The 26,408-nt window shown below is 35.2% G+C and overlaps 4 protein-coding genes across 6 annotated transcripts; 2 read left to right on the forward strand and 2 right to left on the reverse strand.

Moving 5' to 3' along the window:
* Positions 1-2,172: 2,172 nt before the first annotated feature.
* On the forward strand, positions 2,173-10,950 carry LOC110813724 (Leucine-rich repeat protein kinase family protein). The gene is made up of 4 exons (XM_022040967.2): positions 2,173-4,943; positions 6,201-6,329; positions 6,925-6,947; positions 9,862-10,950. Exons 1-4 carry the CDS (start codon positions 2,992-2,994, stop codon positions 10,482-10,484), a joined length of 2,727 nt encoding a protein of 908 aa, XP_021896659.1. The 5' UTR covers positions 2,173-2,991; the 3' UTR covers positions 10,485-10,950.
* An 829-nt stretch (positions 10,951-11,779) lies between these two features.
* On the forward strand, positions 11,780-15,096 carry EMB2219 (Mitochondrial transcription termination factor family protein). 2 transcript variants are annotated; one of them, XM_022041057.2, is made up of 6 exons: positions 11,780-12,583; positions 12,833-13,241; positions 13,466-13,681; positions 13,853-14,050; positions 14,137-14,411; positions 14,624-15,096. In XM_022041057.2, exons 1-6 carry the CDS (start codon positions 11,862-11,864, stop codon positions 14,895-14,897), a joined length of 2,094 nt encoding a protein of 697 aa, XP_021896749.1. In that variant the 5' UTR covers positions 11,780-11,861; the 3' UTR covers positions 14,898-15,096. The 2 variants fall into 2 exon arrangements, with proteins under 2 accessions (XP_021896749.1, XP_021896750.1); XM_022041058.2 differs by having other exon boundaries at positions 11,781-12,583; positions 13,853-13,960.
* A 179-nt stretch (positions 15,097-15,275) lies between these two features.
* Positions 15,276-17,583, reverse strand: LOC110813663 (uncharacterized). Of its 2 annotated transcripts, none has more exons than XM_022040889.2 (4): positions 17,375-17,583; positions 15,992-16,096; positions 15,761-15,885; positions 15,276-15,683 (listed from the first exon to the last, which is right to left on the reverse strand). In XM_022040889.2, exons 2-4 carry the CDS (start codon positions 16,074-16,076, stop codon positions 15,447-15,449), a joined length of 447 nt encoding a protein of 148 aa, XP_021896581.1. In that variant the 5' UTR covers positions 16,077-16,096; positions 17,375-17,583; the 3' UTR covers positions 15,276-15,446. The 2 variants fall into 2 exon arrangements, with proteins under 2 accessions (XP_021896581.1, XP_088062882.1); XM_088206756.1 differs by lacking the exon at positions 17,375-17,583 and adding an exon at positions 17,116-17,156.
* Positions 17,584-18,024: 441 nt separating this feature from the next.
* On the reverse strand, positions 18,025-26,284 carry LOC110813752 (phenylalanyl-tRNA synthetase, putative / phenylalanine-tRNA ligase). The gene is made up of 18 exons (XM_022041006.2): positions 25,983-26,284; positions 25,347-25,472; positions 25,062-25,151; positions 24,702-24,758; positions 24,096-24,151; positions 23,786-23,878; positions 23,132-23,222; positions 22,382-22,419; positions 22,258-22,296; positions 21,839-21,915; positions 21,666-21,750; positions 21,465-21,561; positions 20,664-20,760; positions 19,155-19,226; positions 18,824-18,890; positions 18,612-18,737; positions 18,440-18,494; positions 18,025-18,344 (listed from the first exon to the last, which is right to left on the reverse strand). The coding sequence occupies exons 1-18, from the start codon at positions 26,127-26,129 to the stop codon at positions 18,291-18,293; spliced, it is 1,467 nt and encodes a 488-aa protein (XP_021896698.1). The 5' UTR covers positions 26,130-26,284; the 3' UTR covers positions 18,025-18,290.
* Between the last annotated feature and the right edge of the window lie 124 nt (positions 26,285-26,408).

Here is a 26,408-nt window from a genome sequence, read left to right on the forward strand (position 1 = left end):
CGCTTTTATCATCACACTTATAAGATTAGAAAGAGTCAGTATAAGATAACACAAATCATTAAGGTTGATGAGCCTACTACTACGGATCTCATGGAAATCAAACGGATGGTGAAAGAGTTCTTTAAGACTCTATATTCAAAAGAGAATCCTTATAGGCCTCCTCCATCTAGTGTTTTATTTATTACGAATAAAGCGACTGGTGCTATTAAAAGGGTGGCTAACCAGATTAACAATGAATAAATTCTTAATACAACTAATGATATGAGCCCCTTAAAGTCCCAAGCTCACATGACCTTTACACCTTATTATACCATAAACATTGGAGGTGGTTGGTACTATGTGAAAGAACTCATGAAAGGTATGTTTGAGGAAATGATCAACATTTCCTTTGTAAGCCACACGTTTGTCACTCTCATTGCTAAAAGAGATTTGGTTAAATGAACTTATTTAGACGAATCAGGTTAGCATTTTGCTTAAGAGTGGGATTATTAACAACATTATTTATACTCATAAAACAATTCACTTTATGAGGGCTAAATGGGGGGAAAGAGGGTTCATGCTGATCAAGGGTGATATGGACATCATCAACCTACGCGACTTAACTATGACTTCATTAAGGATGTCCTTGGATCTCTATGTCTCTCCAATAAATATATCAAGTGCATCATGAAGTGCATCAAATCTCCTTCAGTGCATATCAATATCAATTGAGAGGCCTTCGATTAGTATATGTTCAATCAGGGAATAAGACAAAGAGATATTTTATCCTTATACTATATGTTATTTGTATTGAGAGGCTTTGGTTACATAGTCTATGATAGGGTTAAATATGATAATTGAAAACTTTCAGGAATTGACTATATGGATTGTAAACTTTCCAACATTTTCTTTGGTGATGATCTCATCACTTTATTTGAAGCTTTTACTGATAAAGTTAATATAATCAAAGATTGCACGAAGGTCTTTTGCGTTATTTTAGACCAAAAAGTTAACATCTTTATGTCGTGAATCTATTTTTTGAGAACTTAGAGGAGGGATGTCATCCATATAAATAAAGATACCAACAATATATTTTTTTTTATTAATAATTTTGGACGACATTTTGAGTCTCTTTAATTTATGCTATCACATATCGAAATACTTTGACCGAATTTAAAATATATTTAAGTTCTCTTGTGTTATTGAAAAATTAAATTACTCGTATATAATTAGATCATTTTGATATTAATAAACAAGAGGGTCATTGACCAACCCTCTTGTTTATTTTCTTTATTTTGTTTTGTTTTCTCCTATAAATATATATATAATTTTTTTTTTAAAGTTATAATTTGGAAATGAAGTTAATTGGTAATCACGTACAAATTGATTAAATTTTACTCGGTTTAGTAATTGAGACACTAATTATGGTGCATAGATATTTTTGTTTAGATTCAGGTTTGAAATGTATTTGGACTTTTATTGTGTTACCAAGAGAGTAAACAAACAATTAAATTGGGTATCTGAAAATATCAGTGCAGTAATTAAACCCACCCACAGACATGTATGGGTAGTCTAAGGAAAATATATGATTGCATGCATGTATATATTTGTTAATCATTGCAGGGTTTGAGGTGGTCAATGCGATGAGTATTTTTCTGGGTTTTGCGAATAAATTAATCATTTACTAGCGTTTAGTAAATGATTTTCTAAAAACATATGAAATAATAATCGATGGTAATTTGTACGTTTAACACTTTATTTGTGGAAAAAAAATTAATTTCTTAATTTGTTTTTCTTTTGGTTAAATATACAAACTGAGAAAGTAGAGGGAAATGAAGTTTGGTATCCCTTTCTTTTTTCTTTTTTCTTTTTTTAAAATTTTCAATTAAGCAAAAATAATATATATTTTTTTAATTTCAAAATTATATTCATTAAAATTTTATATTTAATTTTTTTTTAAAAAAAAAGAAGAAGAAAGAATAGGTTGCAGAGAGACTGTTGAAACAATAACTGCGTTAGCTTTCAAATATTAAATGTTTTTCTTTTTTTTTATAATCTACCAACAATTTACAGTTAAATCCAAATTATGCTTTGCTTCTATCATCATTAATCCAGATTCTTCTTATTAAATATATTAACTACATAATATAATCAATCTTCTGAATTCATGGAGGGAGAGATACAATCTTTTTTATAACTACGATTCAGGTTTAAATTTTATCGTCATTAGAAGCAATTGCGAATTTTCTCACATTTATATTTAAAAGTATGAATTAGAAAAAACGTGAAAATTAAAGAAATGCAGTTGCATAAATAATACTACTGCTTGTCCTCCTTAGCTGGCCCCGACCGAGAATACCGGAAGTCAAACCCCCAACCGGCGCCGTACTTGCTCCGTGTCGGCTCAGGCCACTCTACGAACCACCTTCACCAATCATGTCCCTCGCTCACCCTCAACCCTTTGCTTATTTCTTTTTCGGCTTTTAGTATCATAGCGCAGCATTTTAACTGCTTAAAACTTTCTCCGTCTCCCTTTTTTTTTTTAAAAAAAATTTCTGCCTCCCACGAAAGCCCTTTTTTGGAGAGAGAGAGTGGGAGTCTACAGTTTGTTCTTCACCAGCCATTTTCTCTCTCTCAAATTATTTTCTATTTATTTATTCCTCTAAATTTCTCTTCTTTGGCTTTTGTCAACTGAAGAAACTGAGGGATATAGAGAGAGAAAGCGTAGCAAGGGAGAGAAAAGGACAGAAAAGTGATACAGATTGGTCACCAATAGTGGTTTGAGGCGAAAGAGAAAAAAAAAAAAAGAGCTTGATGTCAAGGTAAGAATTTTCTCTTTCGGGACAGAAATGGAATGCCTTTTTTTTCTCTTTACAAAAAGAGGAAATAGATTTTTGTGAACTGGGTATTCCCTAATTTCTGGTAAATTCGTATAGTTTTTGTATACTTGATTGAAGAACAAATGAAAAAGAAATGAAGATGTTTAGGTCACTGGATCAGGGTCCATGAGCCATGGTGGATCGCCGAATCACAGTAGCTTTCGTCCTTGTGTCCTGGTTGCTATTGTTTGACTCTACATTTCAGCAACAAACTGGAATCGAGGCACTGAGTTCACGCACGGAGAGAACGGCTCTGCTTGAACTCAGGGCTTCTTTGGGACTAAGAAGCAGGGATTGGCCCAAGAAAGCCGACCCTTGCAGCCTGTGGAATGGCGTAACATGTCAAAATGGGAGTGTCGTTGACATTAACATTTCTGGGTTTAGGAGAACTAGAATTGGTAGCCAAAACCCTCTATTCGCTGTTGATTCTCTCTCTAATTTCTCGCATTTGGTTTCTTTTAATGCCTCCAATTTCTTGCTTCCTGGTTCTATTCCAGATTGGCTTGGGCATAAGTTGTTGTCCCTTCAAGTCTTGGATCTCAGTTCGTGTTCTATAAGAGGTGTTATACCTGTCAGTCTTGGTAATTTGACTAATTTAAGGAGTTTAAATTTATCAGCCAATAGCCTCACTGGTTTTATTCCTGCTAGTTTGGGTCAGTTGTCAAGCCTTTCTATGCTTGATCTTTCCCAGAATTCACTGACTGGATCCCTTCCTCCTTCATTTGTTTCACTTGAGAATCTGTCAATTTTTGATCTTTCTTCCAATTTCTTAGCTGGGTCGATTCTTCCAAGCATCGGAGCTCTTCTGAAGCTTCAGTTTCTTAATCTGTCCAACAATAATTTTTCTTCTTCAATACCTTCACAGTTGGGTGACCTTCATAGTTTGGTTGACCTTGATCTCAGCTTCAATTCGTTGTCTGGTTCAGTGCCAGCGGATTTAAGAGGGTTAAGAAATTTGCAGAGAATGGTGATTGGAAACAATCTTCTTAGTGGGACCTTGCCGGTTAACTTATTTCCTGCTCAAAGCCAGCTGCAGGTTGTAGTTGTGAGACAAAATATTTTCACTGGTGAAGTTCCTGATGTGTTGTGGTCAATACCTGGATTGCATATTCTCGACTTGTCTGGCAACAATTTCACTGGCTTGCTGCCTAATTCTGGTTTGAATGCTAATGTCACAGCTGCACAACTTAATATCTCACAGAACAAGTTTTACGGCAATATCACACCTTTGCTTAGAAAGTTCAAAGTCGTTGATCTGTCTGGAAATTATTTTCAAGGCACAGTTCCAGATTTTGTGCTCAATAATTCATCTCTTGGTAGGAACTGCCTGCAAAACGTCTCAAACCAGAAGACCGTGACAGAATGTGCATCGTTCTATGCTGAGAAGGGCCTGACTTTTGATAATTTCGGACGTACAAATTCATCACAACCTACAGCCCCAAAGTCTTCTTCCGGGGTAAGCTACAGAACTATAATTATTATAGCAACTTCAGTTGCAGGGGGAGTTGTGCTTCTTCTGGTTTGTTTGGTACTTTTTATCCTATGTGCCCGTAAGAATGGTGCTACAAGTCAAAGAGGGGTTGAAGTGGGTCCAAGTCCTGCTGGAGCAAGTCCTCCACTGCCAGCAACAGTCATTAACTTTGCTGGGGTAGGAGATTCATTAACTTATCAGCAGCTGCTCCAAGCCACAGGAGACTTCAATGATGCGAACCTGATCAAACATGGCCACTCAGGGGATCTGTTTCGTGGTACCTTGGAAAGTGGAATTCCTATCATCATCAAAAGGATTGATTTGCAGTTGATTAAACGGGATGCATATTTATCAGAATTGGATTTCTTTAGTAGGGCTTCACATCCAAGATTGATTCCATTCTTGGGACACTGCTTGGAGAATGAAGACCAAAAATTCCTGGTTTACAAATGTATGCCAAATGCTGATTTGTCAAGTTCCTTGTACCGCAAATGTAGTTCAGAAGAAGATGGTTTGCAGTCATTGGATTGGATAACAAGACTGAAAATTGCAATTGGTGCTGCTGAAGGTTTATCCTACATGCATCATGAATGTTCCCCACCCTTTGTGCACAGGTACTTTCAATAATTATGCACCAATCTTTTCTTTTACTATAATTGCCTTAATAGTTGATGTGCTCAAATTCTTGTAGTTCTTGATTGTTGCCTCAAGCCTATTAGTTCTTTGTGTGAATCTTGAAACAGCAGATTTGCACATGAGATCAATCCATAGGTCTTCAATGATCTCAATACGCCTGCACTAGTTTGGTAAAGTAGGCCTCTATCTATAAACGTGGCTTCTTATTGAGATTAGTAACTCACTTTCGTTATTCTATTTTTCGAGGATCATGTCTAATAGTCTAAGTAAGAAAGAACTTGGGGCTTTTTAATGCTGGTAGATGAAATAGTTCACTAATCTGAAGCTGATCTTTCTTGAGTGGTCAATGCCTCGATCAAGGATGAAATATGGGCATGGATTGGTAACCCTTCATCCAAGCACCGGAAAAATTTCTCCCTCATCCCTCTTTATGTCTTATGGGTCATTTAGAAAGAAAGGAATTGAAGAGCTTTTGAGTGGTCTTTTCTACCTTCCTTGCATATATCAGGAATACCACTTGGTGGATTATGTAGATGTGATTGACCTTTGTTATCCTCTCTCTTTGTATTTTTGGACATGGGCTACCCTTCTTTGGTGCCCGTTAATCTTTATTTCTTTTTCCCTCTGAAAAAAAAAGAAATATTGAAGCCTATCTTCTCATGCAACTTTAGGGCTCTCTAATTGATAAGGATTAGGCGTTAGGATATTATCATTAAATTCTAGGAAATTATTACTTGTTTGATATTATCATTAAATTCTAGGAAATTATTACTTGTTTAATATATTCAGTTCACTAAGCTAAAAGTGTGGGACATGTTTATTGTGCACAAAGTTATACTTATCATGTGGTCAAACATTCAATATGAACATTTGTAAAGTGTAGTTTGGGGGAAGATGTCAGTCATACATAGAAATGTATAGGTGGTTGGTCTATGTGAAGGACTGATATTATTGGAATTGTTATTGTCATAACTAAGATTGATGATTTTCTAGAACTTGAGAAGTAAGTGAGGGAAATTGCAGTATTATCAATAGCAGTGGAGGTTTAACTGACATAAAATTTCATGTGCTTGGTTATGTAAAGCTAATGCTCTACTTGGAGAAACAAATGGAGAAGAGGGGTAGAGGGCAGATCACCAAAGCCTACATCTTTATTTGGATTATCTTCAATGATTTGCACCAGATTTAAAAAATGCCGGGTCCAAATGGTAACATGGTATGCTTTGTTGTCACAGGGATGTACAAGCAAGTAGCATACTTCTTGATGACAAATTTGAAGTACGACTTGGGAGCCTGAGCGAAGTATGCACTCAAGAAGGGGACCCTCATCAAAATAGGATTACCAGGTTGCTGCGGTTGCCAAAGTAACTACCTTTTTCAGATATTTTTAACTGGACTTAGATATTTCATTGATTTTGTTACTTGGATGTGTTCCTTTTGATTGTTCTATGTGAATTTATTTCAAAGTCCTTGCCGTGTTTGTCATTTGCACTTATTTCTATCTGTAATCTACTTCTGTCCCTGTTGACATGATCACTATGCTAGTTTTTCATCAGATTTCCTCAGTATACTAATGGTTATGCATTATGCAGCAGTTTAAAAGTCTTCTTTAATTTGTTGCATTATTTCTTACCTTAGTTCTCATATTTCTTGAAAGCTACTACAGAAGACTGATGCCGTGGCAGTGTAAATTTTTGCAGAATTGTACAATATATGTTTTTCACAGTCGAACTGCTTCTAGGGCAGTAAAACCTGAAACAAGATAGACTTGATTGTATTTCCTTACAGATTCAATTCTTTGATGATTCCTGCCCTCTTTAGATACTTGTGTTATCACATGGTTATGTTACGCAAAGTTGATTATAGTACTATGATGAATATTAATGCTTTATCATTGCATGTCTTGTTTATCTGACAAGAGTTAATTTTAATGATTTTCTTTTCATGTTCGTATTCCAGGTCATCAGAGCAAGTTGCTTCTGGTATGTATACATTTTAGTTGTACACTTTAATTTGAAGATTATTTGTCATTTCCAGCCTTTATTATGCACCCTCAAGATTTAGATAGAAATCAGCTAGTGTAATATTTGAACATTCAGATAATTTTATTCACTTAAAGTTGGGATCTTTAAACAGATAGTCACTACCCCATGTATTTCTTAGAGACTTAGAAAACGGTCTTACCTCTTTTATCTTTCTAATCAGTGAAATATTGTATTGCCGTTTTTTTTAAATAAACCTTTGCAAGGGTGGTCTGGAGATCATTATTGAGTATATAGTGACATGGAAACTTGGATTCTGCCGAATTTACTGACATTGGATAGTCTTTGCATAATAAAATACAGAATCAGACTTGAAAGTATTTGGGGTTGCTTTAAAGAGAGAAGTCAGAGTCCTAGGTGCTTATAAGTAACTAGTGAGTAATTTGAAGTACATTAGTTCTTCATCTTCATCCTCAACTTCCTGTGGGGCATTTCTATGTTTCTGTAATTTTTACCTAAATTTCCTTATTGTCTAAACTATATATTGGATAAGTTAGTTTAACTACTAATCGTCATTAGTTGGTATTAGAGCCCAATTTATAATCCTATCTTCTATCACTGTTACACTGCTAACAAAAAAAATCAGATTTTCTATGTTTCTGTAATTTTTCCTTAAATTTCCTTATTGTCTAAACTATATATTGGACGAGTTAGTTTAACTACTAATCGTCATGCGTCAGTTGGTTTTAGAGTCCAATTTATATTTCTATCTTCTACCACTCTTACACTGCTAAAAAAAAAAAATCAGATTTTTGCACTATATTTGGCCCAAAAAATCTCAAAAGAAAGAAAACAAACAAACATCCAATAACCCCCACAGAATGACAGGTTTTGGAAGCATTACAATGGAAGCTACTGAAAACCACGAAGCTCACTGTTAATCTCTTGGTCTCCCAAATGTTGCCATGCTTGATCTTCATCTTTCTAGCATGCTAGAACACCAAATGTTGGTGTTCTATGCTCTGTTTGACCAGTTCAGACATATTTGATTAGTCCGGTTTAACCACTCTGGTTCTTAAATAGGTGTTACAGTTTTTTAGGTTTTTATATTGTATTTTACCCATTTTTAAGATCAGATTGGTCAGATTTGCACTTTGCAGTTACTTTCGAAGTAAATAAGCTCTAACTCAATATGGAACGCAACAAAGTTTTAGTTACAATTTCTATAATATACCTTATTATGCATGATGTGTTTTTGGTCCCTATGGATGGACAAGGAGGTTTAATATATTCCCATACATCAAGCTTGGGTCCAATAGGAATTTCTTGAAGAGACTGTGTTAAAAATTCTTTACATGGCAGTTACGTGTATGATAATTGCTGTTGGATGAGTATTGAGTATCTATTTGGCTTATGGAGTTAAAGAATTATATGATGTTATACAAGAATATAAAAAAGAGGTAAAATCTTCAACTATAGCTTCTCCTAACTTAAAAGAATTGAACCATGAAGTTTCTTTTGACCTATCTCCACGAACAATACAAGAATTGCCAACTCCAGAAGGTTGTTCCTGCCAATTATATTGAGCAATCTGCCAATTTGTCTTTGTTTTGACTCATGTTCCTCTAGAATCTACAATTTCGACAGCCAAGTTCTTTTTTCTCACGGAGACTATGAGTATTTGAAGTTGCGAACTTTTGAAGTTTGAGTTTCTAGAATCTACAAATTTCGATAACCAAGTTGTTTTTTCTCATGGAGATTACGAGTGCTCATAGTTGCAAACTTTTGAAGTTTGAGTTTCCTTTTTATGATTTTTTTTGAAATAAGAGTTTCCTTTTTACGATTGTTGGTCATTTATCAATTCGAGACTTAAGGTCGAGTTTTCACGAAGTTAGGTAGAGTGATGAGAACAAGAAGATATTGGTTTGAAATAATTTTTTTTTTCAACTAAATATTTTTTATAATAATAATTATTTTTTGCATCTTTAGTTTATTTAAGTAGCTTTTAAGCACAGTAGAAACTAAAATTCTTTTTATTTTTTCTTTTATAATTTTCTTTGTTAGTTATAATTAATGCTTGTACAAAGGCTAGTATCTAATATAAGAGAGGTAGATCATGATGAAATTGAGAATTCTTTTGCTAGAGTTTAATTTATAATCTGTCTTTTTGTTTGTTCTTCTAGTTACTATTTTGTTTAACCTATCTTGTTCAGGCTGCTTTTTTCTATATTTCTTCATCTGGACTCATAATTTCCTCTGGCCCACCTCCATTCTTGTGTTCCTCAGCTGAAGTTTCCTTTTAAAAACTATCCATGAAACAGGTTAATTTGATCACTACTTGTTCTGCATCATGTATATTGAGATGAATGAGTAACTTGACGAATTAAGAAAATGAGCATTTTATGTCCATAGGAAAAAATGCCGTGAAAATATTCCTTTTTATAACTTAATGTTGCTTATAAGCACTTAACAAGTAATCTGAATTGCCAAGCAAGTAGAGTTCAGTGGTTGCTTCATAAGTTGATTTTAAGCAAGATAAACACCCTGTTTGTTGCATGAACATCTCTCGCTGCTTCTTGTGTTTGTCGGCAGTGTATTTGATAGCACTTGCATGCTGGTGATAACCGATGTTTGCTAAACAGGATATATGTACCTATTCTTCGAATTAGGTGGTGTTAGTTACATAAGTTGATCTTGACTGTTTCAAATGGTTCAATCCTTTGTTAAGGGCATTGCATTTTTGCCAGTGCAAAACATTCTTATTTTCTTTCTATGGAAATCTGAAATTTTTTTGATGTTGAGCTGGAAATCATGATTTAAAATGGAGTCTCAGAGGCTGTGAAACAAACAAGAAACTAGAAATAATTGTTTCTCAATTTCAAAATTTGATTGATCATATTTGGAAAATGGGCAGGTTCAGCATCAGCAGCAACATGTGCATATGATGTTTACTGCTTTGGAAAGGTATTACTGGAGCTTGTAACTGGTAAGCTGGGAATGAGTGCATCCAGTGATTCCCAGGTGAAAGAATGGGTAGATCAGACGCTTCCATACATTAGTATATATGATAAGGAACTTGTCACAAAAATTTTGGACCCATCCCTTATTGTGGATGAGGATTTATTGGAGGAAGTGTGGGCAATGGCCATCATTGCCAGGTCTTGCCTCAATCCAAAGCCTTCCAGGCGGCCACTCATGAGATATATCCTCAAGGCTCTGGAAAATCCTCTCAAGGTTGTAAGGGAAGATAATTCTGGCTCTGCAAGGCTAAAAACAACCTCGTCAAGAAGTTCTTGGAATGCTGCCCTTTTCGGAAGCTGGCGTCACAGCTCATCAGATGTAGCAGTCAATCTTGCAGGCTCCATGACAAGAGCAGAGGGAGGAAGTAGCATAAAGCAGTCAGGAACCACAGGCTCCCAAGGTAGTGGGGGGCAGAATGGAGGCGGAGAGCACTCCTCAAGGAGACGGCAGTCTAGAGAAATATTCCCTGAACCATCATCAGAAGGACAAGACATAGAGAGACATTACCAGGAGTAGCAGCAGCGAAGAAAGAGATCGATTTTGCTTGATTCTTTGTTAATAATACAGCAGGGTTCCCATTTTTAGTGCCTGCTGGTTGGATACCCACCCAGAGACGCTCATGTTGGTTTTGGAGGGGAAGAAAGGTTGCATTTTGGTTGAGAAGGCTATACAATTTTTCTGTGTTAAATGTTTATCTTTTCTTTTTTTTTTTTTCCAATGTAATGGGTGGGATGGACTTCTGGTTGGAAGAGGAGGGGGGAGGGGGGGTTAAGATAGTTGTTTAATTTCATTGGGAGCTTGTTTTTGGTTGAGACAAGCTTATGATTTTTTGTCTGTAATTGATTTCTTTGTCCTTGGGTCCTCCAGTGCAATGTAAATTGTAATGTGTCTTAGGAAAACTCTCCACGGTTTCCCTCATATTAGTTTATCTCATTGGTTTAGAAAGCCAAAAAAGAATGAGACATGAAAGAAAGATTATCTATATACTGTTTCGATCTCCTGCATGATTAATTATTAAAGATGTCCAATCAAGGAGTCGTCTATCAGATTCTGTTAAAAAGTATTTAAATTCAGATAACATAAAAATCTCATAACAGAATCGATAACTGTGACTGTCTGATTTGGATACCAAAAGTGAAGGAATTTTGAAAAAAAGGTCTCACCGAGTAGAGTATCGAACTATTGGATTCAGAGTCCAATGCCCTTACTACTTAGATATTAAACTCTTATAAGATTTTGTTTGAATAAATTTTAATGATAAGTAATTAATATATGACAATAATATTGATTGAATAGTAATAATATATGATGAAAATGACAATTTTTTTTTTTTATATTTGAATGATTGTGTATTAATGTATATTAATGACAACTATTTTGTTTAGATGACAGAATATTATACTTGTATTTTCAATCAAATTATTAATTTATATATATTTTATTATATATAATAATAAATAATATATAAAAAATATATAATTAAAAAAATAAGAATATAATTAAATTTATATTTAAATAAATAATTATTATATATAATTAAATTAAATTTTTATATTTAATAAAATAAATAATTATTATTTATATTATTATATTAATTTAATTTTAATAAAAAATAAAATTATTTATATATTAAAAATTATAATTATATATTATTATATTAAATTTAAAATTATTTTAAAAAATAAAAATTAAATATATTTTATAAAAATATAATAATTTATCTGTCACCTAATAATGTAATAATTTTTAAAATTTATCTAAAATATGTGAATATTACCGTCTCGTCAAATTGAAAGTTTTAACAAATAAGATTTTATCTAAGATGAGGAATTCTCCGCTTCCCCACCTTCTTCTCCGCATCCAACAGCCCACCCCGGGAATACTTGTTCAACAATGGTCTATTGCTCTTGCCCCGGTCACTACTACCCTCCATGCCATGTCAACTGTTGTGCCACCACTAACCTCCGTCTCTGCTCCTCCTCTTCGTCTACCTTCCAACTATCCTATTCTGCACACCATCAAAACCCCACCAGCAATGAGCCACCACACCCCACTCTCCGCACACATAACTCCAAATCCACTTCTTTCGTGCTTCACCATCTTTCTCACACTCATCAACAACCTAATAAGCGATATCCACAACCACCAGAGCAACTAACTGAACCCGCCTCTACTCTTACCACTATCCCACCAGAGGAAAAAGCCAAGCTCCTTCAACTCTCCCTCGTCACCAAACGAACCCCACAATTCCCGGGCTCTATCTATGCTCAATCCCCTTCCGACCTCGACGTCACCTCTTCTCTCCCTCCTCTGCAGACCCTTTTCACTCCCAGACGAGAAGACGGAGAAGAACATGCGGATGACCAAGAGACGATTTTGAAAGCACTTGAGATTCGAAGGAAAGTGACTAAAGAGATATTTAAAGATGCCATGACGAGAAAGGGTAAGTTTGGGATCACGTATTCCACGAATTTGGTTAATATGTTGGGTGATTTTATCGATCATGTGATGATTGAGGCGGCGGCATTGAAGCGGCTGCCTGAGTTTTCCGAGTCCACGTTTAATGTTCGAGCTAGGACTGTCATACACGACTCTAATGTTGTTCCTCTTATAAGGTAATATCCTCACAGCCAACTACTCCTACAAATTATGAAAATTTTCATATTGTTATGTTTGCAGCTCTTTGACAGTCTACAGTGTTTGCGGGATGTATAGCTTTGTTAAGGAATGATTACGAACTCATTGAATCGTTACAAAATTATCCAAAACCCACATTAGAAATTTATCTTTGATGGCTTGTTGATGTGAAGAAGATAAAGAGAGTGGAAACTTTTATTTTATTGATTGTGAGTTTTGGAATATAGGTGGTTGAAGCACAACGACTTGTCATATCCTAAAATTGGAAAGCTCATTTGCTCCACAAGGGGAAATCTCGACTCAATAAGACGTCTGGTTGAGTGGCTCAAGTCTATCCATGTGAAGGGTGAATTTCTTGGGGTTGTGCTTACAAGATCAGGTGATAATATCTTGGAGCGTTCAGATGCAGAGTTAGATGAACTTGTTGAGTATTTAGAGAGTACGGGAGTGAGGAGGGATTGGATGGGTTTTGTGATGAGTAGATGTCCTGAATTGTTGTGTTTCAGTATGGAAGAAGTAAAAACTCGGGTGGAGTTTTACATGGATATGGGAATGAATGAGAAGGATTTTGGCACTATGGTCTTTGATTGCCCCAAGGTACTTGGCTTCTTTACCTTGGAAGACATGAGCCAAAAGGTACTCATTCCTGGACTCTTTTACAATCCTCGGCTCAGATGTTGGTCTGTTGAATGTGTGCTACTTGCATTTGTCCCATTGTTTTCATGAATATTTTTTTAAGTACAAGTGCAGGTGCAATCGCATCTTTATCATATCCCTTCTATTTCAGAAAATTTTGGTTCGATGTACTCCTATTCACATGGTCTAGCTATAAAAGTGAGATGTTGCTCTTGCTCATCCAGGTCCATTATTTGAAGGAGTTTGGCCTTACTACTGAAGAAGTGGGGAGATTACTTGCATTTAAGCCACAATTAATGTGTTGCAGCATTGAGAAAAAATGGGAGCCTCTTCTTAAGTATTTATACTATCTTGGAATTTCCAGGGATGGAATGAGGAGAATGCTTACTATAAAACCCATGGTTTTCTGTGTTGATTTGGAGACAACCATTGTGCCAAAGGTATACTGTTTACGGGTGGATAATAGCTTCAACTTAATTTTGAGTGCCAGTCTGCTGTTTAGCTTTTAGATTTATATATTCACATAATAGCTCATAAAATGAACCAGAAGTGTGTTTTATCTTACACTATTAGGCAAGACTGTTGACACAAGTTTGTTTTCTGGTTTGAAGGTGCGATTTTTTCAGGACATAGGCATTCCTGATGATGCTATAGGCAACATGCTTGCAAAATTTCCTCCATTATTAACATACAGCCTTTACAAGAAAATTCGGCCAGTGGTTTGTGCTTGGTCTTTTGCTGATTTTGTTGTGGCTTCCTTTTATTTCCTGTCTTGCAGAGTTGTGTTGTTGACTCGAGCTTCAGTTGGGGTATTGTTCCATAAAGAAAGCATAGAAGCTTCCCGCTCTTGTAAATGATACATCTTGTTTTTTTGCAATATGTTGTATTCATACAGGTCGTATTCTTAATGACCAAAGCTGGAGTAAGCGAGAGGGATATTGGGAAAGTTATAGCATTGGGCCCGGAACTCTTGGGATGCAGCATAGCAAAGAAACTTGAGGTCAATGTGAAATATTTCTTGTCACTTGGCATTCGACTTCAGCAGCTAGGTGAGATGATTGCTGACTTTCCCATGCTACTCCGGTACAATACAGATATCCTCCGTGCAAAGTACCGGTATCTTCGAAGGACAATGGTCCGCACTTTGGAGGATTTAACTGAGTTTCCAAGGTGAATAGCATCACTATATCTGTGGTAACTCTTAAAGTCAGCCATTGTACTATGGTTGAATCAAATTCATCACATAGTCATCTTAATTTAATTATCAGTAGAACTATAATGAAAATTTGGGAACTTATTCTTGTCAAAATTCTAGTATTTCTTATGTTTCATATATTCTTCAGTTTTCTTTTCTAGACAGACTAATGGAGCAAATATTTCAGGTTCTTCAGCTATTCCTTAGATGGTCGAATAATACCAAGACACAGGATTATGGTAGAGAATCGGGTCAATTTTAAACTGCGCTACATGCTGGCTTGCACCAATGATGAATTCAAGAAGAGGGTTGAAGATAAGGTGGAAAGGCGGTGTAGGTTTGAAGCCGGTACCACCACCGTGCATGATGATCTGACAAACTCCTATGAGGCTGATGATGACCCCATGGGAAGCAATGAAATGGTTGATTTCTCAGAAAATGAAGATTCTTTCTGTGACTGATCATAGTCAATTTCTCAATACAGATGACGGAATAAGTTTGTGAAACTGAAGATTATAAACTTTATTGTCCTTTTCGATGTAAATGGAAGACACTGGCAGTAACTATTTTCTCTCACAAGTAACAGAATGTTCATGTGTATGCTAGACGAAGTTTAACCTCAACATATTTATCTTAATTTTAATTTTTAATTTTTCTTTATTTCTGTAGTAATTTGTTCTGTTAATCCACGGCAACAACTGGTTTATTTGGATAAAATTTTCTTTAGCTCTTATAGCATTATTCAGTTATCAGTACATAACCTAATCATAATTTTAATTCATCCATCAATTTAGTTTGCATATATCATTGATGTTATAATAATTAATTGGAAAATATAATAAGAAATAAAATGTCTTGAGCTGCATGGCATATGAGTTAACACTTCATGTGTTGATTAACAAGTAAATTCATCTAGGGGATTTGAATTGGTTTCCGACACATCTAAATAACAAAATCCATATGAAAAACATCACCACTTGTTACTCAACCCAAAGCACTGACAACAAGATTCAAGCTGCCGCTGTCTTCAACTCAGATGCCGTGGCAACTGCATATACAGGATGAAGCTGATGACCTTCCTTAGGCTCGACATGCACCCACTTCCGTCCACTCAGTTTGTGATGCTCAAACTTAACGCAGCCCTCTTTCAAAGCATATAGCGTGTGATCCTTCCCAATCCCTACATAATTGCCAGGATGGAATCGAGTGCCCCGTTGGCGTACAATAATGTTTCCAGGTATTACTCTCTAACAAGTGAAACAGAGAATCAGTAGATCAATTTTCTACGTCTCACTACATAGCATTGAGTAATAGGATTTCTCACCTCTCCACCAAATTTCTTCACCCCAAGGTTTTTGGGCTTCGAGTCACGTCCATTCTTGGTGGATCCTGCTGTCTTTTTGGTAGCCCAGCGCCTGAACATCAGACTCAAGCCTCCTCCACAAACATCTATATTGGGTTTTGGAAAACATCAGAACAAGTAGGCAGATATCCTCTCCTTTTTTCCAAATAAAGAAAATGCTAAATAAAAAAAAAAAAAATTATAAATTTGTACCACTAGCACCACTATAGACAGGAACACTTGTGACCAAGTCTTTAAGACTCATTCTTTTGCATAGTGATGTTCCAAAATTCATCATGTCAATTTGCAATGACAACCCTGCAGAAAGTAATCATCAATGAGATATAAGACAAGGGGACACAAGGTGACTTAGAACCATATAAGATTTGATCATTTGTGCTCTTATTTCAGTTAGACTTATGAAATAGTACAACAGAGCAAAGAATGCATCCCGACCTCACCCCTGAAAAAGAAAATGATTAAAAATGAAAGGCTTCTATATCTCTTACTCATGTGCCCCCGGCACCTACAGAGAAAGGCCACAATTCACCACTTGTTTAAAGGTTGACATGTCTATATTACACGGTAGGATAAAAACTCAAGAACAATAACCACCCACTTTCTAGATCTACTAGAAGAGGAGCTGCTACAGCAGAAACTTCCACATTTCTCTCCATTGACACACCTAGCCTCTGACTATTCAGGGTTCCAATATTTGCAGTCGATTCTACATTTATGTTATAAAAGATTGACATACCTAAAATACATTTTAAGCTGAAGAGCAAGAACAAGACACTTTTTAAATATTCTAGAAATAAAGCTACTATGACAGAAACTTGTAAATTTCTCTTCAATGATGTATATATCCCTTTCCAATTTGAAGATAATCCTCTTTCATGTCCAGTGCTTCTTGTTTTCTACATTATATAGTACCTACAGTCTCATGCTTTAGCTTGCAGTATGAGCTAGTGACAAAGAGCATCCCTTCACATTTAGCCTCCGATCCTATACTTTTAGATAGAAAGAAACTAACCTCCACAACAAAAAAAAAAAAAAAAAGTAAACCAGAAACAATTCCCTTCAACAACGTCCAATCCTTCTACTTCTTTTAACAAAAGGAAAATCAACCTCCAATCTTCTATTGATAAAACCTAAATTCAGAAGCGGAAAAACTCTCTGAAACATACTACGAACAAACAACAAATGAGCAACAAAGGCATCATAGCATCCAAAATCAAATAGTTATTATAGGAAAGACAATGAACCAGTAAACATTAAACATAAAGGAAATTATTTGGAAAAGATTAGGACTTAAGTAAACTCAATTGAGCCGTTACCAGCAATACAGATATTAACACAAAGCAAAGCGATTAGAAACTGCCAAAAAAAAAAAAAAGGAGTAAATCACATAATGTAAAGAGTTATTTATGCGAAACTGGAAGCAAAATTTTTTGAGAAAGTAACAAAAATATGATGTTAACAAATTATTTTAAGTGAAACTGGAAGTAAATTTAATAGCGGTGACAGTGATGTTTGAGAAGAGAAGAACAGAAAAGCTAAAAATTGGGGTTAGGGTTAGGAGTTCGAGAAACTCACGGTAAACAGTAACGATTCGTCAGCCAGCGTCGCCGCCGCTTCTCTGGTAGCAAAGAGAGCAAAGGCAGTGATTGAGAGGCGGAGGGGAAGGAGAGGCGCTGCAGCCAGGAAAGAGAGAATTGAAAAGAAATGGTAGTGGGATTCTTCTTACTTCAAATTTATCGTTAATATAATTTAATTACCGGGTAAATTTTCTTTTTATAATCCCAGTGATCTGGGGTGGGGTTACAGGGTAAATTCACAAGTATTTTTATCTAATAACTATAATTCAAACAATTTATTACTGTAGCAAAAACAATAATTTATTTAACTAATTAATGTATTAAATTTTTATTTTTAATCTTTCTTATATTGTTTTTTGTTTTAAAGATAATCTTATAATATATATTTTCAGTAAAATATGATCTAATCCCATGTAAATATATTATAATACACCAGATTCAAAAGGTTATAATTTCCATACAAGAATATATATTCTGATTTCAAATTGAAATATACATTTGGTATAGTTTTTTACTCCAGACATAAACCCATCCAGAGTGAACTCAATTATCTGGTGTTATCTTTTTCAATTATGATTCACCTCAAGCAATTTAGTCCAAGAGGGGCAACTAGGCACATAATCCAAGCTTTAACTCAAGGAGAATATGTTTCACTCTGAAACTTCTGGGTATTTATGGATCGTTAACCATGTAATAAGTAAAAGAGATGGCAAATTGACACAAAACAGTTTATAGAATCGACAAATGCATGCGACTGACTCGACACTCCAAAACCAAAATTTGCCACCTATTCATGAACCCAAAAAATCTAATCCGGTAGTTAGTCTTTTCCTTGTATTTCTGGGACGATCGTGTTTCTTCGAATAAATAACGTTAAAGAAATTACGGGAGATACAAAAAAGAAGAACATTGATTTAGTTGATTCCAATGCGGCAGACTGGATTCCTTTTAATGAGGTCAAGATCAACCTGCAAGATCGATAGATATTAAGTAAGATAACTTGTTTCAAAGAACATCTTGTATCGTCAATCTCTAGCAGTTGGGGAAAGCATTAGCCTTGTACCTTGTGGCCAAATAGATCTCGGATGTTATCAATCCCATACAATATCATGGTCGGTCTGGTTCAAAAATGTTAAAAGACAATATCAACTATTGGTCAGTGCTTAAACTAGGAGAGTTCATGTTGTCACTTGATTATATTGACTGTCATTTCTAGACCAAAAGAATGTTCTTACCTTTCCAAGGAAAGACCCCATGCAATGACTCGAACATCTTCTGGAAGTCCCATTGGAAGCAACATTTCTGGTCTAAACATGCCAGAATTACCAATTTCCACCCACTTCCCCAAACCTTCATGATAACTTGAAAAAGGAGAAGATCTATCATAAATTTTGAACTATTAACATTCACCAGCTCCCTTAATGAAAAATACATCAATAACTGCTACCTGAATATTTCCATGCTTGGTTCGGTATATGGATTGTAAGCAGGCTTGAAACGCAATTTCGACATTCCTGAGAAAGAAATAAAATCAATTAAAAATGATCTCCGCCAACATTAAAGTAATCTAATTCTTGTCAAATGGATTATTAGCACGGTTACTGATACCAGGCTACAACAGTAGACCTCAATTAAAAAAAAGAAAAAAGAAAAAAACCAAATAGAAACTAACAACTTGTGTATTGGACCTTAAGAGATCCAAACAAAGTACGAACGTATTCAGAACTGAAGCATAGAAGCAACGGAATTAAATCTGAAGCAGGGTTCTGGTTGATTACCTAAACGTGAGAAAAAGTCATGTAGCACTCCAATCAAGTCACCAAGAGTAAGCCCTCGATCACAGACCAGACCTGATACCAAAAGCAAAACGAAAAAGCTCATTGAGTTGGCACATATAATTCAAATAAAGCCAGTCTAAACCAAGACACGGCTGATTCAACGACAGCTTGGATCTTTTTCTATTCCATATGGTCACAGCATTAACCTCGATGTGGCCTGTAGGACACTATCAACAGGAAAATGATTTTCCTCTCTTTCATAACATAATAAAGTGAAGAATTACTTCCAGTTAAATTGAACAAGGTCCGAACTAAGAACTTGCAATCCAACATGAGAAAGTTGAGAACTCTGACATCTTAGACACATGAAAATATGAATTTATTCATACCATGCCATACCCAGCTCCCATTTCTGGAGTTGAGGTCAGTGGCTCCTAATCTTTCACTCAAAGTTCATCCACCACTTGATAGAGAAGGTCTTTCTTTTTTTTTTTTGGGAAAGAAAAAGTATAGTATTCAAAAGTACCAAGAGAGTGCAACTTGTATATTAAAACTTTACAAATTTATCAAAATATCAATTAGGTCTCCCAAGTCCTCACAGTTATAAAGAGGATGACTCTTGATAAAAAACCTAAAGTCTGGAACCAAGTATCTCTAATTCTAACAAAAGACAATCCTATACCATCAAAAGTTCTTTTGTTTCTTGTAGTTTGGAGGGAGAGGAATGCTAGGGCTTTTGAAGGTATTGAAACAGACACTGTAAATATTAGGGATAGATGGTTCCAAACTTTTGGTTTTATTTTGATTGGTCATGACATAACTGATTGAGAAGATTTTGGAGCTGTTATGAACCACCTGATAGACTGTTAATTTTATATTTTTTGGGTGGTACTCCCTTGGTACCTTTGTGCATAATAATATTACTTCTCTTTTATTTCAAAAAAAGTTTTTTTGTTTCTTTCTTTTCGAATAATTCATAAGGTAGCCAAAGGGGATAAAGCCTAAGTTCTTTTTTTTTTCTTAAAAAAAAAAAAAAAAAAAAGAAAAAGCCAAACACCACTTCACCCCCAATCTACTCTAAGCCAACCACCAAAGCTAGTAGGGAAAAAGGACAACAATGCAAGAGAAGATGCTAGACAGACTCTGCAACTCTCTTGCATAAGTAGCATCCATTCACTATTTCCCCCTTCTTCATTGGTGGTCTATAGCTAGTGTACAACCTCTCACTGCTTCCCAGACAAAAAAAAAGCTCCACCTTGATGCAACCAGTGGGTAACCTTCTCAAATTCTCTTCTCTGCACACCCTGGCGCCTTGCAAGTGACTTTTCATACTTTCATTTGAATATAAAAAGATGTTTCATGTTCCAGATTGGTCACATAATTAGAAAGTGCCAAACTGTCCATGGAATTTTGAATTCTACAAAAGCTTAACCTAATATAAACTCAGATTTTAAGCTAATAATAAAGGAAGTCCCAATCACAAGTGCAATAAATTAGCTTTAACAATACCTTCTATCTGATGGAACTCTGCAAGATGTGTTCGGTCCACAGCTTCATTTCTGAAGACACGGTCTATGGAGAAGTATTTCTTTGGAGCAAAAGGTTTCTGTACACAAGATCAATGAAGAATGGATGCAGATATCTATAAATATAATGAACAATATCCTGGCAAATAACTGACAACACAAAATACAAGATCTGAAAAAGTTATAGCCAAATGAAAAAACAGCACAGGTTTCACTTAGTATATATACTAAAAGGAGACTGTAAAGTGTGTGCGCCACATGGTCACATAGAATAGGGAGGCCAGAAAAAATCAAGCAGAGCCAAATACTGTGACAAGAGAGGACACTGCAGAGAATAAAGGTTACATCTTTTACATTTATGCTTTTTTTCAATGAAAAACTAATTTATACTTATGAAGGAAAGGCATTACAAACAGAAGAGTCTACCTGAACTGTTTTTCCACAATAGTTACTTCAAAATAAGATTTCCATCTTTCAACAAATGACAAGATGCAGATATTTTGGTTGGAAAATGATCAAAATGCTAAGCATGATTGCAAGAGATGGTGGCAAGAAATCAGATTACTACCATTCTAATTCCATTACTAGGCACACCAGCTGGACAGAGTATTTCAATTAAGAAACCAGAAGGTAATGCAGCAAGAGCAAAAAGAAGCACCAAGATGAGCTTGAAATTCTTTTCTAGATTTATATAGCCATAATATGTGTGCATGAGATACCCCTAGACTTGGGAAAAATGGATAAAACAGAACATGATCAAAAAATAATTGAAATATAATCAAACCTGTGCTAGTACATAAAGCATTCTGGAGGAAACAGCAGTGGTGTGAGTACGCAAAAGGTTTTTGTTTGCTTCCTCTCTTTTCCATTCATATCCATATCTTTATTTGAAAAGAAAAAAGGAATAATCAAATGAATAAGAATAATTCTTCAATGCCTGTAGAGACGAAATATCAAAAGGAAAATTAGGGTTAAAAAGTCATACCCCCTGGATCCATAACCACCAGACTCGTGAACACATTTAACCCGCTCAACATAATCTTCAGGTAACGTTCTTGTAGTGGAAGGAGCTATAGACATACATGCCAAACATTTTCAGAAGGAGATTGGAGATTGGAAGGAAAAATTTAGTAATTAAGAGTTCAAAACAGATTGAACCTTTTAGAAAGAATGTATCATGTGAATCACGAGCTGGGTGTTGCTGTGGCTGGAACAATGCATCAAAGTTCCAGAAACTACAAGTTCAAACAGAAGGGTAATATCATTATTTCCATATCTCATTTCTAAAATCATAAACTATAAGTATCCAATTTTCATGAGAGATAAGGATGGGCTAATTTGGCAAGGTTTTCTTAAATCTATCAGTAACAGAAAAATTACAAGAATTGAAAAATTGGTTTATGACAATCTGTCCAAACATTCTTAAGACTGCAATATTAATGCAATCAACTAGATGCTTTTAATCATAATGTAATTACTAAGACAAAATGCTAAAAATTATATCAGATTTCAAAAGCTAAATAAACATTCAACTTATGACAGAAAAACATGTCAATGGAGAAGGCAAGATTGTCCACCTGCTTTCGACAAAATTGTTTGTTGGCATCTCCTCAAATCTGCAATTAGTTAAATAGACTATCCATGAATATGAAACTTGAATAGAAAATTGGAACTAAACTCAATAATGCATTAATAGCATACCCCATCTGAAGAAATATGTCTTTTAACTGCTTCCGCACCTGAAAACATATAAACCACAAAAATTTAAATTTTAAATCAAAAGAGATTATATGGCGATCCCAAGCTAAATAATACTCTATGCATCAGTCAATTTTCGACAAAATATTTCAAAACTATACATATGCATAAACACATGTATGGTGAGTTATTTTTTTAATAATAACAAGACATCCCCAGTGACATATCCATTTTGCTGCATAATGACTGAAAGATAATGGTATCCTCATTTGAAGCAGAAATTATCACAGGCGTTCTTGCCTTTCATGCCTTTCAATTTATAAATATCAATGGTCAAGGTTGATTGACTTTCAAATTTGCATATGCTACATAGTTTAATTAACACATGGTTCTTGCTGTAGTCATAAAGTGGTAAGGTTATTCATGACCAAAAAACTTCAGCAGGGGATCCTCCTGAGTGGTTGATTTCAATGTCAACATGTTAAGCCACTATCAACTAGTTAATGAACAATTGAACATAACTCTCAATTACTCTAATGAAACTTAAAAGCCTAATCCCATCACTAATTACATGATATAGTGCCTAAGGAACTGTTAATAGTTTTCTTCTGACCAAACAGCCATTTCACTCCAGAGAATAGATTCCTATTAACATTATTGAATTTGGTGTATTTAGCAACAGTTTTAACATCAATCAAATAAACTGTAATTGCAAATGAGACTAAAAACAAAGGAAAGTAGTTTCATTCTTACCTTGAGTAGAGGGTGAAGATGGCCTGCTTCAGCAGGCTGTCCTTTAGCATTGAAGTTATACTCTTTGAATTCTAATTCTTTCCAGTCCCCCCTTAAAATACAACATTACATTCATTAATATGTTTAAACAGCCAGCAGCATCTCCACGAATAATTATCCACTTCCATGTTACTCAAATTAGATGCACAGTTGGGAAACTAAAGAGAATGTATTCAAATATTTTAACCAGAGAACTGTCTTTGACTCTTCATAAACATTGGCCGAGGTGTCCAAGGTATGACCAACTGGTATAATATATTAGCTCCAAATATAGTAATTTTTACTTCCCAGCTTTATTTTAGGTGTTAGTAGGCAGGACACTGAACTCCTGGAAAATAGAAATTATATTTTGTAGGGCAGTACCAAGCAAAAATAGGACAAAACCATTAAGCATAACACCGATTCTAAAATTTCACCACCTAATATGTTCTAATTGCTTAAACTTAGCAGCACAAACTCACTGTAGACAATCTGCATCTTATTTAGCAGGAAAAAGACTTGGGCCATACTATATTCATGAAAAAAGATGTTGAACTACATGACCAAGATATATAATTTGCAACACAGAAAAAAAACCATGGATATTCTCATATCATCTAAACACCAGAAAGGTACCTCTGGAGATTTTCACGAGTCAAATCAGTGGCAACTTTCTTTCTTTTTGGAGCATAATTGGGTCCTTTTCTCAATGAGTAGCCCTTCCATGTCCTGGAAAGGAATTGAAACAATAATGTGAGAGAACATGAGCAATATCAATAATGCCAAAAGGTTAGGCACATTTCTGTTTGAAGATGGGAACCAACACTAGTTCCCAGACCGAATCCCAGTAACATCCAGAAGAAAGACTCAGATCCTAACCAAAGAAATGAAGAGAACTAGAAAGGAAACTCAAAATAAATCAAGAAAGATCAGATAAAATGATTACTGAGAAACAATAAGCTTTCTAGCTTTGAGAGCATTGATTCCATCTTTGTCAATTGCCTGGAGACAAGTTGAACCTAGTTAGTAAAATTAAGATGCGAATTCAAATAGGATTTGTAAAATTCAAATACATGCAAAAATACGTAAAGGCAACCTAAAAATAAGTCTTGGTAGGTATTCCATCTTGCCCAACATGTATGGTCAAGTTGTCTCGCCTATTTTTATGCAACCTTGTCCGAGACTTCATGGCCTTTTTTTCTTCTTTTTTTCTTTTTTAAATGCAACCTTGTCTTGCCTTTGTAGTTCTAGGGTTCACAGTTACAACGTAATAAGTGGCAACCTGCCATATGCTATCCATAACTTGTCTGGGTGGTAGAAGAAAATACTAGCATGTCCTCAGTAAGGGAATTAATCATTTAAGAAGAATTTGACTCTTAATCAAATAGCTTGAGGTCAAATCCTTAATGGAACTTTCATTTTCTTTAGAACTTTATTTTGCATTTTAACACCTTCTTCTTCAAAAATCCATCATTGAAGCTCCCAAGAAAATTGCGAAAGTAAAACATGGTTTATTATTAACTGATATAAGACTGACATTAAATATTCACACCTGTCCATCTTGTATCCGCAAAAGTAAATCTTTCACCTTGTCTTCCACATGTTGAACCTACAACAAACTAATCACTTAAGAATAACAGTAACAATGAATAACTAACGCATCAGAACCCACAAGTGCAACTTATACCAAACAAACGCATTAAATTTTGAAAAAAGAAACCTTACTAACTCCAAGCATGTAAGTTATTTAAAAACAAAAGCAGTTATGAGAAATATTCGCCATAAAGCATTTAGAAAATACATCCAAGAAAACTGAAAGCCCCACTAAGTAAACAAACAAAATAAAGAGTAAAAATTCTTGAGTCCAACTGCCTAAAACCTAAACCAAAAAGGTCAATTCCAAGTGTGTTACCTTCCTGGATACTTGCTTTCCCATTTCCACCCATTTATTTTTCCCAGCTTGTGAACAACCTATTTTGAACACTGAGGGATCGAACATTTTCTGCAAAAATGTAGGTTGCCACCAAAAACGTATTAAGACTTGAGGAGCTACTACAATAAGTGTTAGCACGAAACCATAAAATGTTTGTACCACTATTTCTAACACTTGAGGCAAAAATTAGTTATAGAAAAGACACCAAAACCTCCAACATTGCCATAACAGAAAACAGTGATACTTTAAGAAGGGTGGTAATACCTGAAGTTCATCTTTTGATATGCTACCCTCTGGAGGCACAGCCAAGAACAGCTGTACCTCAGGTGATCCTTCAGCGGTGTATTTTTTTCCCTCATCTGTAAGCACCCACGCCTCCCTTTTAATGTCCTGTACAACATTTAAGTGAGCAAAATGACCCACAATTCAATTTGAATACGTCAACTAAATTCCGCCATATCCAAATTAAGTGGATAATCCAGATAAGAAACTTCCTTATGTTAACTATTTTTTTGAAAAAAGAAATCTGCTTAGATATGAACTATTATCAAGCTTTATAGTTGTCTCAGAATAATAACAGAGAATGCAATGCATTAAGCATACCAGAGAAGGACATAAAGAAATGATAATAACACTATTACTCCTCTCGGATTTTCTCAACAACCAGACATAAATGAACTTTGCTTCGTATTTTTTTTTGGAGCCAACCAAAAGATACCAGAAAACAAAGAAAATGCAAAAATCAATTTAGCTCCATCCTGGATTATTCCAAACCTTCCCTTAAGCTACCGGCAACAGGTTCAGGATTACCCACGTTCACATAATGCACATATTTTTATATAGTGGATATTTACATATATAATTGAGGTAGTTCTGTGGTTGTCTACCGAAGGGAGTTACCTGGGCCTCGATGTAGCGGAAACCGTGTAGGCTCTTGATGACGTTGACAACATCGTTGTGATCGATGCCTCGAGTGGCTGCGAACTCACCGGAGTCTGCGATCTCTTCATGGTTCTCCAAGTATCCTAAGATCGCCTCCTCCGCCATGACTAGTACTGACTCGTGCCTTAACCCTCTTTCTCAGCGTTATATTTCATTAGCATTCCGTTTATTTTAACCTAGGAAGCAGTACCTCTGTTCGTCTGATTTCTTCTTTCTCTCTCTTTCTGTCTCTCCTCTTGCTTTTTTTTTTTCTTCTTCCCGCAGTTGTTATTCTTAGGAAAAGGCCGGGCTTCAGGGCCTGGGCTCTGGTATTATATTAATTAGACGGAAATCATAACAAACTTAATTATAAAATTATATACATAATTTAGGATTTAGTGGTGG

This window comes from Carica papaya, chromosome 6 (genome assembly GCF_054855325.1).
Source record: "Carica papaya isolate Zhongbai chromosome 6, ASM5485532v1, whole genome shotgun sequence".
Classification (NCBI taxonomy): domain Eukaryota; kingdom Viridiplantae; phylum Streptophyta; class Magnoliopsida; order Brassicales; family Caricaceae; genus Carica; species Carica papaya.